Consider the following 18135-nt stretch of genomic DNA (forward strand, 5'->3'; position numbering starts at 1 on the left):
TACCCTAATCGCTAACCCATGTACTTTGCACTATCCACTTTACTAGATATTTTAATGATCTCAGTTAGTATCTCTGATGATTCAGCTGCTTTTCTTGTCATTATATTCTTAATTGTGCTTCTGACTATATTGCTGTCAACTTTAATGATTGTCCTCTTTGTTGTGTCTACTTGAGGTAAATCCTTCTTCTTCCATGCATTCTTCTCATTTAATAACCTCTGATAAGAATGCTTTCATACTTCATTTTTGTTTTCTTTTATTTGTGCATGTTTTTCTCTTTCTCGGGCAAGGGTATTGTTAGCATTCCATACATGTTTCTCATCAGTTACAACTTTACACCTTCTACACATCCATCATGCAATCCTAAGTTCAAATGTAATAATGTTTTACTGACAGAGATAGAGATCACATCATCAAAGGTCAACTTCAACCAATGGAGGCCTACAACTACATAAATTGTTGTTGTTGTCTTGGTTTTCATTTACTTTTATTAATTGGACAACCATCAGAAAATTATCTGAGAAATGCAAAGACATGAATAGTTTTAGCTTTATTTAAACTCAGACAAATATTCATCACTATTCAGTAGATTATATTTCCCTCTTTTTGCCGCCCAATAATTAAAAAATTCCTCTCAGTTCATGCACTTAATTTCTCTCTCTCTCTCTCTCCCTCTCCCTCTCTCTCTCTCTCACACACACACACACTCTCTCTCTCTCTCACACACACACACATACTCACTCTCTCTCTCTCACACACACACTCACTCTCTCTCACACACACATACTATCTCTCTCTTTCACACATACTCTCTCTCTCTCACACACACATACTCTCTCTCTCACACCCCTTCTCTCTCATACATACACACACACACACACACTCTATCTCATTCTTTCTCACACTCTCTCTCTCACACACTTTCTCACACACTCTCTCTCTCTCTCTCATTCTCTCTCACTCTCATACACTCTCTGACGCACTCTCTCACACTGTCTCACACACTCACTCACTCTCAGACTTTTTCTCTCATACACTCTCTCACACACACTCTCTCACTCCCTCACACACTTTCTCTCTAACACTCACTCACTCTCTCACTCTCACTCCCCCTCATACAATCTCTCACTCTCTTACACACACAAACACATACACAGATAACATAAATTCACACATTATCATATTCTTAGGTAATTTCATTTAAAAACATTTCCATTTCAAGACCTAATTAATTCTCTCACACATTTTCAGCTGACAACTTGAAATGCAAATCTAAATATTTTTGCGTAGGAATAAGCAACTCTGTTTCAAATTTCAGACGGAAAAGATTCTCCCATATTCCACAAACACTTTGATAAATGATCACAAAGTCTCACTTCATCTTCCCTATAAATCTAAGCAGCTGTAGTTGTTGGAGGTGGCAGCTGCAGCAGTAGTGGTGGTGGTACTGCTGCTGCTGCTATTAGAAGTGGTTCTGCTATAGGTAATGACAGTGGGGGTTTCCTAGCCAGCAGCTCTGTTTCAACACACCCATGAGGAGGAGGTAAGTGATCAAATATGAATTCTGTTTGGAACTTTTAGCTAGGTGTGGCTATGTGGCTGAGAAGCTTGCATGGTTTTAGGTTCAGTCCCACTGCACAGCTCATTGAACACGCACACACACAGATAGATAGATAGATAAATATCTTTTTATTATAGCCACACAGGGCTAAATACAGAAAATGGACAAATTACAAAGTAGAGCTTTTCTTGTGGGGGGGGGGGGGATAAGGTCTACAGTAGTATTTTAAAAGCAATTGAAAAAATTTTACTTTAGATGTATTTATTGCCAGAAACAGCTGGGTTTCTTTCTCTAATGTTTTACTTAGTCCAACATGTTTCCAGCCACTGAAACATGTTCTTTTAAAGAGTACTATTGCAAATCTACACAAGTAGAACCCATTTCAAGATGTCACTTACCTCTATAAATATTTGTTTCGACTTTGCCAAACTTCTTAAATTTAAATAAATCTTTGGCATAAGATTCAGGGAAGAGCGATTTCATACGGTGAGTTCGTTTCTTCCCTCTCAAAGCCTTCAAAACAGAAATGAAACCATCATTAATGACAATCTTAATTCCACATCACTTAACATTTCAGACTATGGCTGCTGCCAGCAATTGTGTTATATTCTTAAACAAGATTCATAACTCAATTTGCTTTAGTCTGGCTGGCAACAAGTTCAACACCTACTTAGTAGTAACGATTAGCAAAAACCATTCAGCTCTTAAAGTGCTAATTCCATCAATATACAAGTGATTACATTTGCAAACATTTTTTCATGATGCTGGTTGGAAATTTGTCACCACCATCATTAATTTGTGTTTGTTCGGTTTTTTTTCTTTCGTTATGTTTTTCCATTTTTTTTTACTTGTTTTAAATGTCCTGATTTGTGAATAATTGCATCATGTTTAAAGTTTCCAAACAGATTCACTGCATTTCTGACAGAAAGAGTGGCAAAACTGAGTCATTAGTTTTTCTGTGCTTTGCCACTGTTTATCTCCTTCACCGATATACATTAGCAAAAGACGCACACCATAAACATAGACACACATATACATAAATTCTAACTGGAAAGTATCAATTTTTTAGCCATCACTCTGCAAGCAAATCAATTAGCTCTCTCTCTCTCTCTCTCTCCCTATGCTCTTGCTCAACTGGTCTAGGGTCATCCCAGGTTAGTGGTCTCAGAGACATCATCATGTGTGGAGCCAACCAGATCCACCAGTGCCCCCTGTCACTGACAGTCCCATGCCAGCCCCTCTGCATCCTCCAAGGTCATGTGAAGCCTCTTCCTTAATCACATTGAGCCATCTTGTGTGGAGCTACTTACTACAGAGCCTCTTCCAGCCCACAGCTGCTGCATCAAGAGTAAGGCCCTGGTAGGGTGATCCAACGGACAGAGGAGGAGATGTCCATACCAGCATAGGCAGCAGATGGCTATGAGGCAGGAGGCTGCTAGCTGATGCATGCACACATGCAGCTCTTCACTGGAAACATGATGGCACCATCTGATGCCCTCAATGGTCCTTAGGACTGTGTTATCAAGGCCAGCAATCCTCTTTGCCAGGGTCTTCATGAGAAGCCACATTTCTACTCCATAGAGGAGAACGGAGAGGACCAACACATTGTAGATGTGGAGTTTTGTCTTCCAGGAGATAGAGCAGTTGCACCTAAGGGGCTTCTATAGGGCTATCCCATAAAAATATAGAAACATTACTAATACTTACAATTGGTAAATCGGTTTCAGCTTCAGCTATGTCAATAGGAGGCAAATGAGTTGAACTTGTTTTTACCAATTTTGTAGACACATCAGTTACTTGTACTTTATCACAAATGTAGTACTGTGCTGCAACCTTTTCCTGACGTAGCTTCAAACATGGCTGAAATCCAAACCATTAAAAAAAGTTATAGATGCAGCTCGAAGTTTAGAAGACTAACAAATGACACCGTGTAACAAAATTTTTATTTATTCATTTTTTTAATCTTTTGTCAGTAAAAGTTATTTCCTGTAAAATGCAAAATATCTTATTTTTTTGTAGATTAGGTAGGCATAATTCGCCCCTGCCTTTCAATTTCAGTATTAAAACTATGTATAGTACTGCTGTAGTACACGTGCTGCATACATTCCTACAACAACGTTTTTTTTACATGCTATAAAGGCAGAAGTAAATCTGCCTCCAACTCAGTCGCATGCCTGTGTTTCGTTTATTTTTTTTGTGTGTTTTGTTACATAAACGTCACCAATTGCCTATCCTGAGTAATCACTGACAGCACTTGCCTGCTCAGAAGAGATTGCAGGAGTTGGAGTTTTTTGGTGGGCGGAGTTATAACTATTTGAGATAAATATTTTACAGTTTGATTCAAATATTTTTTTCATTAGAAGAAGATAAGCTGGTAGAAACGTTAGCTCACAGGATGAAATGCTTAGTGCCATTTCATCAGTCTTTACATTCTGAGTTCAAATTCTGACAATTCTGCCTTTCATCCTTTTGGGGTCAATATATTAAGTACCAGTTGCAAACTGGAGTCGATCTAATCGACTAGCTCCCTCCCCAAAAATTTCGGGCCTTGTGCCTAGAGTAGAAAAGGATATTTTTTTCATTAGTGCAAGTTTCAGTTCTTCCTTATCAAGTTTTTGTCATTATTATTAACTCAGGCAAGGGTGGCAAGCTAGCAGAATTGTTAGCATGCTGGTCAAAATGTTTAGTGGCATTTCATCCATCTTTGTGTTGTGAGATCAAATTCTGCTGAGGTTGACTTTGCCTGTCATCCTTTCAGGGTTGACACAATATGTACCAACTAAGCACTGGAGTCAATACAATTGATTTATCTCAACCCAAAAAATTGCTGGGCTTGTGCCAAAATTTGAAATCATTATTATCTCAGGTGAGGGTGACAAGCTGGTAGAATCATTAGTACAGTGCGGTGAGCTGGCAGAAACATTAGCACGCCAGGTGGTATGCTTTCGTCTGCCGTTACATTCTGAGTTCAAATTCCGCCGAGGTCGACTTTGCCTTTCATCCTTTCGGGATCGATAAATTAAGTACCAGTTACACACTGGGATCGATGTAATCGACTTAATCTCTTTGTTTGTCCTTGTTTGTCCACTCTATGTTTAGCCCCTTGTGGACAATAAAGAAATAAGAATCATTAGTACACTGGATAAAATGCTTAGTGACATTTCATCCATCTTTACATTTTGAGTTCAAATTCCGCTGAGGTTAACTTTGCTCTTCATCCTTTCAGGGTCAAAAAAGTAAATATCAGCTGAGCATTGATGGAATTGACTTACCCCTCACTTAAAACTGATGGCCTTCTGCTAAAATTTGAAACCATTATCAGCTCAGGCAAAGGCAGTGAGCTGACAGAATTGTTAGCATGTTGGAAAAACCGCTTAGTGACATGTCTTCCAGCTCCATACATTCTGAATTCAAATCCTGCTGAGGTCAAATTTGCCTTTTATCCTTTAGGGGCTGATAAAATAAAGTACCAATCAACTACTGGGGTCAATGTAATCAACTAGCTCCTTCTCCTCAAAGTTCAGTTCCTTGTACCTATATTAGTTTCGAATTTTGGTACAAGGCCAGCAATTTCAGGGTAAGGGTTAAGTCGATTACATCACCCACAGTGCTCGACTGGTACTTGTTTCATTGACCCCAAAAGGCTGAAAGATAAAGTTAACCTCAGCAGGATTTGACCTCAGAATGTAAACAACCAGAAGAAATGCTATTTAGCATTTTGTTCAACACAATAATGATTTTAATAATTAATAATAATAATCCTTTCTATTATAGGTACAAGGCCTAAAATTTGAGGGAGGGGTCTAGTTGATTACATCGACCCCCAGTATTCAACTGGTACTTATTTTATCAACCCCAAAAGGATGAAAGGCAAAGTCAACCTCAGCAGAATTTGAACTCAGAACATAGACAGTCAAAATACTTCTAAGCATTTCACCTGGCCTGCTAATGATTCTGCCAGCTCACAACCTTTCTAATAATGGTAGTGGTGGTAAGAAGGAGGGGGGATGAGGAGGGGGGAGAAGAAGAAGAAGAAGAAGAAGAAGAAGAAGAAGAAGAAGAAGAAGAAGAAGAAGAATGGTTTCAAATTTTTCCACAAGGGCAGCACTTTTGGGGGAGGGATTAAGTCGATTACATTGACCCCAGTGTTCAACTGGTACTTATTTTATCGCCTCTGAAAGGATGAAAGGCAAAGTCGACCTCAGCAGAATTTGAACTCAGAACCTAGTGGCAGGCAAAATACCACTTAGCATTTCGCCCAGTGTGCTACCGATTCTGCCAGCTCGCCACCTTAACAATAATAATAATAATAATAATAATAATAATAAAATTACTAATAGTTTCAATTTTAGTACAGAACCAGCAGTTGTTTTGTTTTTTTTTTTGAGGGGAGGGGAAGTCAATTACATCAACCCCAGTACTTGATTGGTACTTATTTTAGCGACCCTGAAAGCATGGAGCTTGAAACAAAATCAAATGGAAGGAACATCATTAAAGCCATATATTTTAATGACCCTGAAAGGATGAAAGACAAAGTCGACTTTGACAGAATTTGAACTCAGAACATAAAGACAGACGAAATGCTGCTAAACATTTTGGCCAATTCTGCCAGTTTGCCACCTTTGTTCAAGTACTTATATGAGAAACTATTATTAACTTTGGCAGTGTGTTGGCAGAATCATTAGAGCACTGGGAAAAATGTATTGCAGTATTCATTCTAAGTCTTTATATTCTGAGTTCAAATCATACTAAGGTCAACTTTATCTTCCATCCTTCTAGAGTCAATAAACTAAAGTACCAATCAAGTACTGGGGTCGATGATATGAGCTAATCTTCTCCCTCCAAAATTGGTAGCCTAATCCTGAAAACAAAGAGAATTGTTTGCTCTGTTGCCAGGTAAGTGAAGCACAGTACTCCCAACCCTTTAGCAATTAAACCAGCCACATCCAGCCCAAATATTCTACATGTTCCATGTTCAAACTGGCTTGATCTGACCTTCCACACCGACCCCACAATGTTATTCTAAAAATATACAATCACATCCTTGAAATCTCAAAGCCACAAGATAATACGTGATTAATTTAAAACAATGTGAATAAATAAGTATTATATTTGACAAAATAATTTGAATGCTAAAAGGTTCATTACTTAATCTTTCTTGGTTTTCAAAGAATATTGCTGTGTCTAAGATCTTTTCTGTAAAATTTAACCAAACACATTTTAAATTATCATAATGAATATTAATAAAATTTTTCTCTAAAAATCTAATGGTGCCAAATGTCTGACAAAGTTTTGTTAAGGAATCTTAATACATTTGCTTACTATTTTAGCAGATCTTCGTCTTTTAATTAGAGACCAAATGAATATCATTAACAATAAGTGGTGATTAAGCACATGAAGAAGGAATTTTATGCACTTTATTTTTGAATATATGAATTCTTCAAATGTAAACCAACTTTTTATGGCTGAGACATTACAGCTCCAGACCGGAGAATGTGTAAATAGGAAATGTATTCTAATGTTTTCAGCTCTCTCTCTCGCTCTCACACATACATATAGGTGCAGGCATGGCTGTGTGGTAAGAAGCTTGCTTCCCAACAACATGGTTCTAGGTTCAGTCCCACTGTGTGGCATTTTGGGCAAGTGTCTTTAGCATAGCCTTGGGCCAACCAAAGCCTTGTGAGTGGATTTGATAGATGGAAACTGAAAGAAGACCATCATGTATGTGTGTGTGAGTGTGTGTGTGTATATGTATGTGTCCCACACCACTGCTTAACAACCAGTGTTGGTGTGTTTACGTCCCTATAACCTAGCAGATCAGCAAAAGAGACCAAGAGAACAAGTACCAGGTTCCACCAAAAAAAATAATAAGTACTTGGATCAATGAGTCCAACTAAATTCTTCCCAGTGGCCGCAGTCTAATGACTGAAACAAGTGAAAAGATAAAAGACAAAGTACATTTTACATATATATATATATATATGTGTGTGTATATATATATATATATATATATATATATATATATATATATACACATATATATATATATATATATATATATATATATATATATATATATATATATATATATATATATGGGAGAATATACAAATAATAACAACAGACAAGGACAGGTGGTGTAAATAACAAAAGTATATATTAGTATGACGCTCGGGAATACGGAAAGTCTTTGACGTTTCGAGCTACGCTCTTCAACAGAAAGAATACGGAGACAAGGAGAAAAACACGGAGAAAAAAAATTGAATAGTGTTCAGTCAACGGTCAATCATAATAATGGCTGATCATAACAATGACTGACCGGAAGTTAGAAATTCTTATTTCAGGAGAGCTAAGAAAGGGGGAGATAACAAACGGTGATCGGGAACGAGGGGCTGTGTGTGGGAGGTAGAATGCTGGTGATCTTGATGTATGTAGTGTGAAAATGGGGAAGGGAGAAAGGGAGTTAGTAGTTGGTCAGTTGTAGTGTGTGCGTGGTGTGATGCGAGGGTATTGGTGTGGTGTGCGTGGTGTGATGCGAGGGTATTGGTGTGGTGTGATGTGAGGGTGTTGGGAGGTGGGGAAGGCATGGGTGGAGTGTGGGTTAGGCTTAGGGTGGGGTAGAGGTAGGGGTCTGTGGGTAGGGGTGGGTGGTGGGTGTAAGGAATTGGATGGGGTGGAGTGGGAAGGTAGAGTAGGAGTGTGTTGGGGTGTGGTGGGATGAGCTTATGAGAGGGTGTTGACGAGGAGGGATATATATATATATATACACACATATATATATATATATATATATATATATATATATATATATATATATACAGTAGTCCCCTCAGTATTTACGGAGGTTATGTTCCTAGAGCACCCACGAATAATAAAAAACCATGAATATTGGATATGGTCCATAAAAATGCCTATAATGTCAAAATACAACCTAAAATATTATATATCATCATCATCATCATCATCGTTTAACGTCCGCTTTCCATGCTAGCATGGGTTGGACGATTTGACTGAGGACTGGTGAAACCGGATGGCAACACCAGGCTCCAGTCTGATTTGGCAGAGTTTCTACAGCTGGATGCCCTTCCTAACGCCAACCACTCAGAGAGTGTAGTGGGTGCTTTTACGTGTCACCCGCACGAAAACGGCCACGCTCGAAATGGTGTCTTTTATGTGCCACCCGCACAAGCCAGTCCAGGGGCACTGGCAACGATCTCGCTCGAAAATCCTACAGGAGCCAGTCAGGCGGTACTGGCAACGGCCACGCTCAAAATGGTGCATCTCATGTGCCACCCGCACAAGAACCAGTCCAGGGGCACTGGCAACGATCTTACTTGGCTTGCCGGGTCTTCTCACGCACAGCCCATTTCCAAAGGTCTCGGTCCGTAGTCATCGCCTCGGTGAGGCCCAATGTACATAATATTTAATAATAATTTAATAGAAAATAAAGTAAAATATACGGTTACTCACCAATAATGAATGATATTGATTTAAGACGGTGAGGATGAAAATAATGAGGGTAGTGACTGCACAGCAAAGAAAATTTAAAGCTCTTCAAGTGGCGCCTCTTCATCAAGTGTTTTAGGGGATGTTGGTATCTTCATGCAAGACTTTCTTGATAGGCTTCATGAACATTGTAATGGGAAGTTGCTGTCGTTGTTTTTTCATGGTGGTGAGGAGAGTTTTATATGTCTGCATGGCAGCATCGATGGTATTTTTAAATTGAAGAGACCAAACCATATAGGGATCCCATGCTTCCGCTTTCCCTTGCAATTCCTTTGCTGTCCTTAAAAGGTCAGACAGACATTCAATTGTCAGGCCCACCTCATCCTCCTCTCCCTCTGGATCTGGTGCTTCCTCCTCCTCTTCACTGGCAGACTTAGTTAACTCCAACAAATCTTCGTCTGTCAGTGTTTCAGGGTGGGCATTGAATAGATTGTTGACCTCATCTTGCATGATGTCATCAAAACTTTTGCCTCCAAGTACCTTTACCAGTTTCACCACATTGTTGACAGCCTCATGCTGAATATCTTCAGGTGAGAACCCCTCATAATCCTGGACACTTTCTGGCCATACCTTCTTCCAGCATGCGATGAGGGTTTCTTTTTTCATGTCTTTAAGGGCAGCATGGATGACTGACAGGCACATTGTGATCATGAAGTTACACAAGTACTCCTTTAAGCTGAAATTCTCATCCAAATCTTTGCATCCACAAGATGCTGGAGAGAGTTCCTTGTGTAAAGTGTCTCGAAGGCACAGATCACACCTTGATCCATAGGGTGGATGAGGGAGATGATGTTAGCAGGGAGCAGCCAGTGGACAGGCAGCAGGTTTTTATTCTTATTTTTGAAGGCCCTCAGGTTCGCAGACTTGTAGATAAGTCCTGGTTTCATCATGAAGTCAACAGCATTGCCACACATAATTAGTGTCACTCTGTCCTTTTGTGCCTTAAATCGTGGTACTCTGGCTTCATCTTTCATGATGTACATTCTAGAAGGCATCTTCTTCCAGATCAAGCCAGTCTCGTCCATATTGAAGACCTGTTCCAGCTTGTATCCCTTGTCCTCGATGATCTGCCTGAAGGTCTCAAAGTACTTCTCAGTGGCTTCTTCGTCGGCTGATGCTGTCTCTCCATGCAGGGAAACACACTTTATTTTAAACCATTTCTGGAAACGGTCAAAATATCCCTCAATGACTTCAAAATCTTTGGGCTCCGGTGCTGTCAATGGTCTTGGTTGTGGTTCTTCAATGCCTTCTTCTCCGTCTCCTCTGGTGAACTGCTAGTATAATTTCCATGCTTTCTTGCAGATGATGTTAACACTCAAGGGAATGTTTTTCTTCTTGCAGTCAAAGTAGATTCCATTCTGACCAAACACTTATTTCTCACTGTTGTTTTGGCACTTTCACAGAAACTTACTGCTACTGTAGACCTGATCGCTACCTCGTTCTTCTTTATATAGTATATAGTGATTTTGTTGACATCACAACAGCGACCTACTGCAGCATAACTTTTACCTTCCTGGAGCATATCCATCAGTTGTACCTTCTCATGGAACATCATAACCTTTTCTTGTTGCTTAGGTTCACTCCTAGAAGCCTTAGAAGTTGTAAAGTGTTTGGGTGGCATTTTAGGGCTTTAATAACATGCAACAGAAAACACAACACTTAACAAAACACTTGAGATAGCTACTGGATGCAGTTTTTCCCCCAAAAATGTACAAAAAAATCTTCCTTGCATCTAATATGTGCATACCACCAATGGGAGAATGAGCAGAGATTAAAAACAATCATGGTTTTGAAAAATTTAGTTTGTGTTACCACTAGATACAGTAATCTATACTATACTATAATAATAATAATAATAATAATAATAATAATAATCATAATAATGATAATAATAGAGAGAGAGATTGCCACAAAAAAAGTCATAAAAAATTGCTGATGGTATTTACGATTCCATGAATTTGTGGTGGTTTCTGCAAACAATTATTCGTTCTGCAAATAACCAGAACCACGAATGCCGAGCCACGAATAAGCGGGGGGTACACTGTATATACATACAGCGAAGGATCCAATATTGGATTTATGTATATGTTGAGCACACATGTATTCAGAGTTGTTACAATGTAAGTTTTGATAATAGAAAGTTTACGTTTATTAGGGGCTGTTATGATAGACATAGCGTTACCTGCCACCTTGAGTCTTCTGGATACCAATACCTTTCATACATACATACATATATATATATATATATATATATATATATATATATATGCATATATATATATATATATATATAACATTTGTAAAAAACATAAATCCAAACGAAGAAGCAGTATATTAAATATGGAGAAGGCCAGTTTATGGGATTACCTTAGGTTCCCCAGCCATAAAGGGTTTAGCTTTATGGTGTATTGTCAGATTCCAAAATCTTGTTGGCCCATGACCTCTTAAAGACAGTAGCTCCCATAATTTCTAAAATAAAATTTAGGATTTATGGAGGGTCAAATTTGGGAACAAAAAAGTAACAGTGGAGACATACAAGGAAACTGAATGAAAAGAGACACGGCAGGTCGTTAGACCAGAACAAAAGGAGAATAGTGAATGCTATTGTATCTCTGTATCAACCAGACTGTCAGATGTTGTTATACATTTCTTCACATTGTTCCAGCTTTCAAATCATGCTATGCCATGTTGACTAGATGGGCAATCCAACATTCTTCCTAAATGGAATATCAGCCATCACTCACAGGATTACCCATTTGCAGCCAAGTGGATGAAAGCAATGCGGAATGAAATGTTTTGCTCAAGAACGCAATGTACTAATGGTCTGAGAGTTGAAACCATGATTTTGCCATCATGGGTACAATACCCTAACCACTAGACCATGTGCCTTCAAACACACATGCACGCACGCACGCACACACACACACATATGTATAAGTCAAGTAGTTAAGATAATCAGATAGTCATTTCTTGCATCTCTGATGAAAACTTTTAATTATACTTGACTTTCAAAAAATATTGGTTTCAAATTTTGGCACAAGGCCGGTAGTTTTTTGTGGGAGAGCGAGTAAGTTGATTATATCAACCCCAGTGTTCAACTGGTAATTATTTTTATTGACCGCAAATGGCTGAAAGGCAAAGTTGGCTATAACAGAATTCGAACTTAGAACATAAAAACAGGTAAAATGCTGCTATGGATGAAAGGCAAAGATGACCTCAGTGGAATTTGAGCTCAGAGCATGCAGACAGATGAAATGCTGCTAAGCATTTCTGCTCAGCATGCTAACAATTCTGCCAGCTCGCTGCCATCACTTGCCTCATATAATAATAAGTTAAGTAATAAATAAAGAATATTTACCAGAGGTTCCAGTAATGGAGGGACATATTTTTCCTTGGCTTTGGGGTTTGTGTTTAAGTTAAATTGTATATTTTTTTGTAATTCAACTGGATCTACATTTGATGGAGTTGGAAACTCATCCGCCATTTCCATACCTGTTACAGTAACACCCACAATATCAGTTCTATATTTTAGGTACTTGAGTAGGTTGTTTTCTGCTTGCTTGTTCATTTCAGCAGGATATCGGATTCAGTAAATATTTCCTGTTAAAAGAAAAATAAGAAACAAGTTTGTAATTTTGAAGACTGTTAACTCCATCATTAGAGGATCTTTTTTTTTAATATTTTTACATTATTTTTTGTTTTCATTCATCTCTGAATCATCACAAGCTGTTTCGTGGCTGTGTGGTCAGGTGTTTGCTTCCCAACAACATGGTTTCAGGTCCAATCCCACTGCATGTCATCTTGGGCAAGTGTCTTCTACTATAGCCTCAGGCTTTGTGAGCGGATTTGGTAGATGGAAACTGAAAGAAGCCTGTCATATATATATATATATATATATATATATATGGAGTAAAGATTTTTGCCAACATAAGATGGCAGTCCTGGTTTAGGACGAATGTTGCTGTAATTTAGCCCCAGGAGATATCGTCTCCAGCTGGCTATACAACACGATCTGTGTCCTTACATTTTCAAACAAGAGAATCTAGCACCCCAACTCAGCTCAAAACAATATCTGTGTATCATGATTCCTGAATTATTTCCCTTCATCAGCACAGAATAATTGTTCGGCTGGTGGTGGCACTGCCAAATTCGAATGGCAATTTGGCAGCGCCACCACTAGCTAAACCATGTTATGCTGGCAAAAATCTTTACTCCATATATATATATATATGATATATATATATATATATATATATATGATATATATATATACACATATCTCTTTTACTCTTTTACTTATTTCAATCATTTGACTGTGGCCATGCTGGAGCACCGCCTTAAGCCTAGTACTTAATCTATCGGTCTCCTTTGCTGAACTGCTAAGTTACGGGGACGTAAATATATCAGCATCGGATGTCAAGCGATGTTGGGGGGGACAAACACAGACACACAAACATATATATATACATATATACGACAGGCTTCTTTCAGTTTCCGTCTACCAAATCCGCTCACAAGGCTTTGGTCAGCCCAAGGCTATAGTAGAAGACACTTGCCCAAGGTGCCATGCAGTGGGACTGAACCCAGGACCATGTGGTTCGTAAGCAAGCTACTTATCACACAGCCACTCCTACGCCTATATATACATATAATATATATATATATATATATATATATATATATATATATATATATATAGAAAGAGAGAGAGGGAGAGAAAAAGGGGTCTGTGTGTGTGTGTGTCTTTGCATGTTTGTCCCCCACCACCACTTGACAACACGTGTTTGTGTGTTTATGTCACTATAACCTAGCAGTTCAGCAAAAGAGACTGATAGAATAAGTACCAGGCTTAAAAAGAAACTAAGTGCTGTGGGATCGATTCGTTCAATTAATAATCCTTCAAGGTGGTGCCCCAGCATGGCCACAGTCTAATGCCTGAAACAAGCAATAGATAAAAGATGTATATAGTACTAAACTGAACGCATACAAAGAAGATTCATTTCTAGTTTAAGAATAATCCTGTTTGTCGATTAAGCCACAGATGCAAGATCAAATCACTCAAAATGTAAAGTAGCAACACTATAAAACAGGAACTTGCCTGTCAATGAAGTATATATATTAAATATGATAAATAGATGGCTATTCTTATTTAATGCTACCTCAATTGCAGATAGTGGAATTTTATTCAGTTGGGCAGTTATTATAATACTAAATGCCACCAGCACTATTTGCAGTCTCAATAGTGCTGGCAGCACACAAAAAAAGGTACCCAGACCTCTTTGTAAAGTGGTTGGTGTTAGGAAGGGCATCCAGACACAGAAACCATGCCAAAGCAGACACTGGAGCAAAATGCAATACTTAGACCCAGTCAAACTGTCCAACCCATGTCAGTATGGAACATGGATGTTTAACCCCTTTAGCATTTAAACTGGCCATATCCAAGCTATATATTCTACCATTTTGTGTTCAAAATAGCCAGATCCAGCCTCTTATGTCTACCCTAAAATGTTATTCTAAAAATAAACAATCACACCATCGAAATCCCAAAACTATGAGATAATGCATGATTAATTTAAAACAATGTGAATACATAAGCATTGTAATTGACAGATTAATCTGAACACTAAAAGGTTAATAATGATGAGGAGGAGGATGAAGAGAAGGATTTCCTATATTGGAGGCAACAAATCTCATCTAAGCATGTGGTTGGTTGTGACTATATCATTGATAAAGCCCAATTAGGCTGAAATGCATTTGACACTCTCACAAGCTGCTGCTTGGATGGAACAAAATGAGTAGAGGAATCCCCTACTCGTTTCATTTCATCATCTTTTTCACAACTGCAAATCAGATGTGTCTTTTCACCTCCAACAATAGAGAGCAATCACCATACTTCATTCCATATCAACTACCTCTGATGAGCACAGGGTTACATAATCAAATTGTTACTTAACACTCGGTTAAATCCCAAGCACAAAACCAACTGGTAAGGTTGGCCGTAATGGATATATAATACTGTACATTTTGGATAATATATATATACATATATCATCATCATCATCATTATCATCATTTAACGTCCGTTGTCCATGCTGGCATGGGTTGGACAGCTTGACCAGAGCTGGTAAGCTGAGGAGTTGCACCAGACTCCAGTCTGATTTGACATGGTTTCTATGGCTGGATGCCCTTCCTAATGCCAACCACACCAAGAGTGTAATTGGTGCATTTATGTGCCATTGGCATGGGTGCCAGTTATACAACACCAGCATTGGCCACATTGCCTTCGTGATATATACATGTGTGTGTGTGTGTGAGAGTGTGTATCTGTGGTTGTGTTTGTCTCCCACCATTGCTTGACATCTGATGTTGGTGTGTTTACATCCCCATAACTTGGCAGCTCATCAAAAGAGACCAATAAAATAAGTACCAGGCTTGAAAAAATAAGTACTGGGGTCAATTCATTCAACTAAAAAGCATGCAAGGTAGTACCCCAGCATGGCCGCCGCAAGGGACTGAAACAAGTACAAGAAAATAAAAGAAGATATCTGTGGAATACTTTGAACTCATACGATGCAGCAGATTGTCTATGCTGGATGCTCTTCCTGTCACCAACCCTTGCTTGTTTCTGAGCAAGGAAATAACTCTCCATGGCCAAGCATGCCACTTGTGGAAGACTGGAAACAAACAACATTGCTTGTATGATGGTGATGCTCATTTACAGCCATCAAACCAATGTCAAGAGAAAATATACACACACACAATATACAGGGTGGGCCAAAAGTCACACACAAAATAAGTTCAATACGCTTTGGAATTGTGAAAGACATGCTACAATATTTCTAAAGTTCAATAAAATACATAAAATGGTGAATATACACATACTTGTAAATGATGAACAAAATAAATAATATTACCAATAATAATCCTTTCTATTATAGACACAAGGCCTGAAATTATTTTTTTTAGGGGTTACCAGCGTCGCCTTACTGGCACATGAAAAAACATTCAAGGGAGGTCGTTGCCAGTGCCCCTGAACTGGCTCCTGTGCAGGTGGCATGTAAAAAACACCATTTTGAGCATGGCCATTGCTAGTACTGCCTGATTGGCCCTTGTGCCGGTGGGATGTAAAAGCACCCACTATACTCTCGGAGTGATTGGCGTTAGGAAGGGCATCCAGCTGTAGAAACTCTGCCAAATCAGATTGGAGCCTGGCGCAGCCATCTGGTTCGCCAGTCCTCAGTCAAATCGTCCAACCCATGCTAGCATGAAAAGCGGATGTTAAACAATGATGATGATGATGATGAGTAAGTCAATTACATTGACCCCAGTGCTCAACTGGTACTCATTTTATCGACCCCCAGCGAACATAATATAAATAAAATATCAAATGTTTTGGTGCATGAGTTTTGCAACCCCCCCAATATGGCAGCATGAGAAACAAACATTAGATGAGGATGATATTATACATATACATACACATATATATACATATATTCTTTTATTCATTTGTTTCAGTCATTTTACTGTGGCCATGCTGAAGCACCACCTTGAAGGGTTTTAGTCAAACAATTCAACCCCTGGACTTCTTATGTTTTAAGCCTAGTACTTATTCTATTAGTCTCTTTTGCAAAACTGCTAAATAACAGGGACATAAACACATCAACACCGGTTGTCAAGACACACACACACACACAGATATATATGATGAGCTACTTTCAGTTTCTATCTACCAAATCCATTCACAAGGCTTCGGTCTAGCCCAAGACTAAAGTAGAAGACACTTGCGCAAGGTGCCACATAGTGTGACTGAACCCAGAACCATGTGGTTGGGAAGCAAGCTTCTCACCACACAGCCAAGCCTGCATACACACACACACACATATATATATGTGATGAACTTCCCTCATTTTCCATTAACCAAATACAGACACAAGGCTTTGGTTGGCTCAGCGATATGGCAGAAAACACTTGCCAACATATGCAGTAAAACTGAATTTAAAATCATGTAATTGGGGGAGAAAACTTCTTAACCACACAGCCACACACACACACATTCAGGTCATAAATCCTGTTTCAAAGAACTGGGGAAACAACAGTTATTTAAAAGGAAATTGAATGCCTTTGTTTTAAAGTCGTAAACAAAATGCTGGGTGCAGCAGCTAAGACCTACATATATTTCATCACTCATATTTCTCCATCTCTTCCACATGCACTAGGATAGTGACTATGTTTATTTTTAAGAAATATTTCTATGATTACAATCAGACACTACTTAACCACTCTTCAGTTATGGAATGAGTCGAAGGAATAGCTGTTATTTCCTGCTTATAACTAAAACACACGTGAAGCTATGTCTATACAAGCTGCCTTCTCAAGATGAATATGATAGTATTGTGGCCTTCGTTTAGTATATTTATGTAAAGTATGATTTCATCATCATCATCTTCATCATCACTTGACATCCGTTTTTCATGCTGGCATGGTGTTGGATAGCTTGACAGGAACTGGCAATGCCAGGGGCTGCACAGGGTTCCATAGTCTGTTTTGGCCTGGCTTCTATGGCTACATTCCCTTCTTAATGCCATCCACTCCACAGAGTGTAGTGGATGCTTTTTATATGACACCATCTCCAGTGCCTTTTATGTGGCACCAGCACCTACACCAATGCTTTTTTACATGGCACCTTGGTTTTAGAATCTTGTAGTGAGACAGAAAAGAACTATTTTGTTGTGGTGGCATAGCACAATCATGCTATACCCATTTAATCCAATTAGAGCTGGCTGCAGAAGGATACATGTGGCAACCTCCACCCAATAGTAAATGCGCCTTTTCCAAAGAGCTAAATCAGTTACGGATTTGACGGCCATGCGGCCACCTGGCTTGCCGGTCCCCAGTCAAACCATCCAACCCATGCCAGCATGGAAAACGGACGTTAAACGATAAACTGCAACATCATCCTTTCTGCTATGGGACTATTACAGCATTCACAACCAACGCTGCGCAACTCATTTTGTTTTTATCAGATTTCATTTTGTGGCTTATAAGCACCAAACTTAAATACATAGCAA

The 18135-nt window shown here is 38.9% G+C and overlaps 1 protein-coding gene across 1 annotated transcript in view; it reads right to left on the minus strand.

The window, feature by feature from the left end:
* The window catches only part of LOC106867680 (dynein axonemal heavy chain 6-like), a 367549-nt gene that overhangs the window by 331155 nt on the left and 18259 nt on the right, over positions 1-18135 (minus strand). The window contains exons 2-4 of the mRNA XM_089362433.1: positions 12426-12667; positions 3269-3421; positions 1960-2074 (exon numbers count right to left, since the gene is read on the minus strand). Of these exons, the coding sequence (XP_089218559.1) occupies positions 1960-2074; positions 3269-3421; positions 12426-12635 (478 nt within the window). The 5' untranslated portion in view covers positions 12636-12667. The remainder of the gene's footprint in view (positions 1-1959; positions 2075-3268; positions 3422-12425; positions 12668-18135) is intronic.

This window comes from Octopus bimaculoides, chromosome 14 (assembly GCF_046866305.1).
Source record: "Octopus bimaculoides isolate indiv1 chromosome 14, ASM4686630v1, whole genome shotgun sequence".
NCBI lineage: Eukaryota > Metazoa > Mollusca > Cephalopoda > Octopoda > Octopodidae > Octopus > Octopus bimaculoides.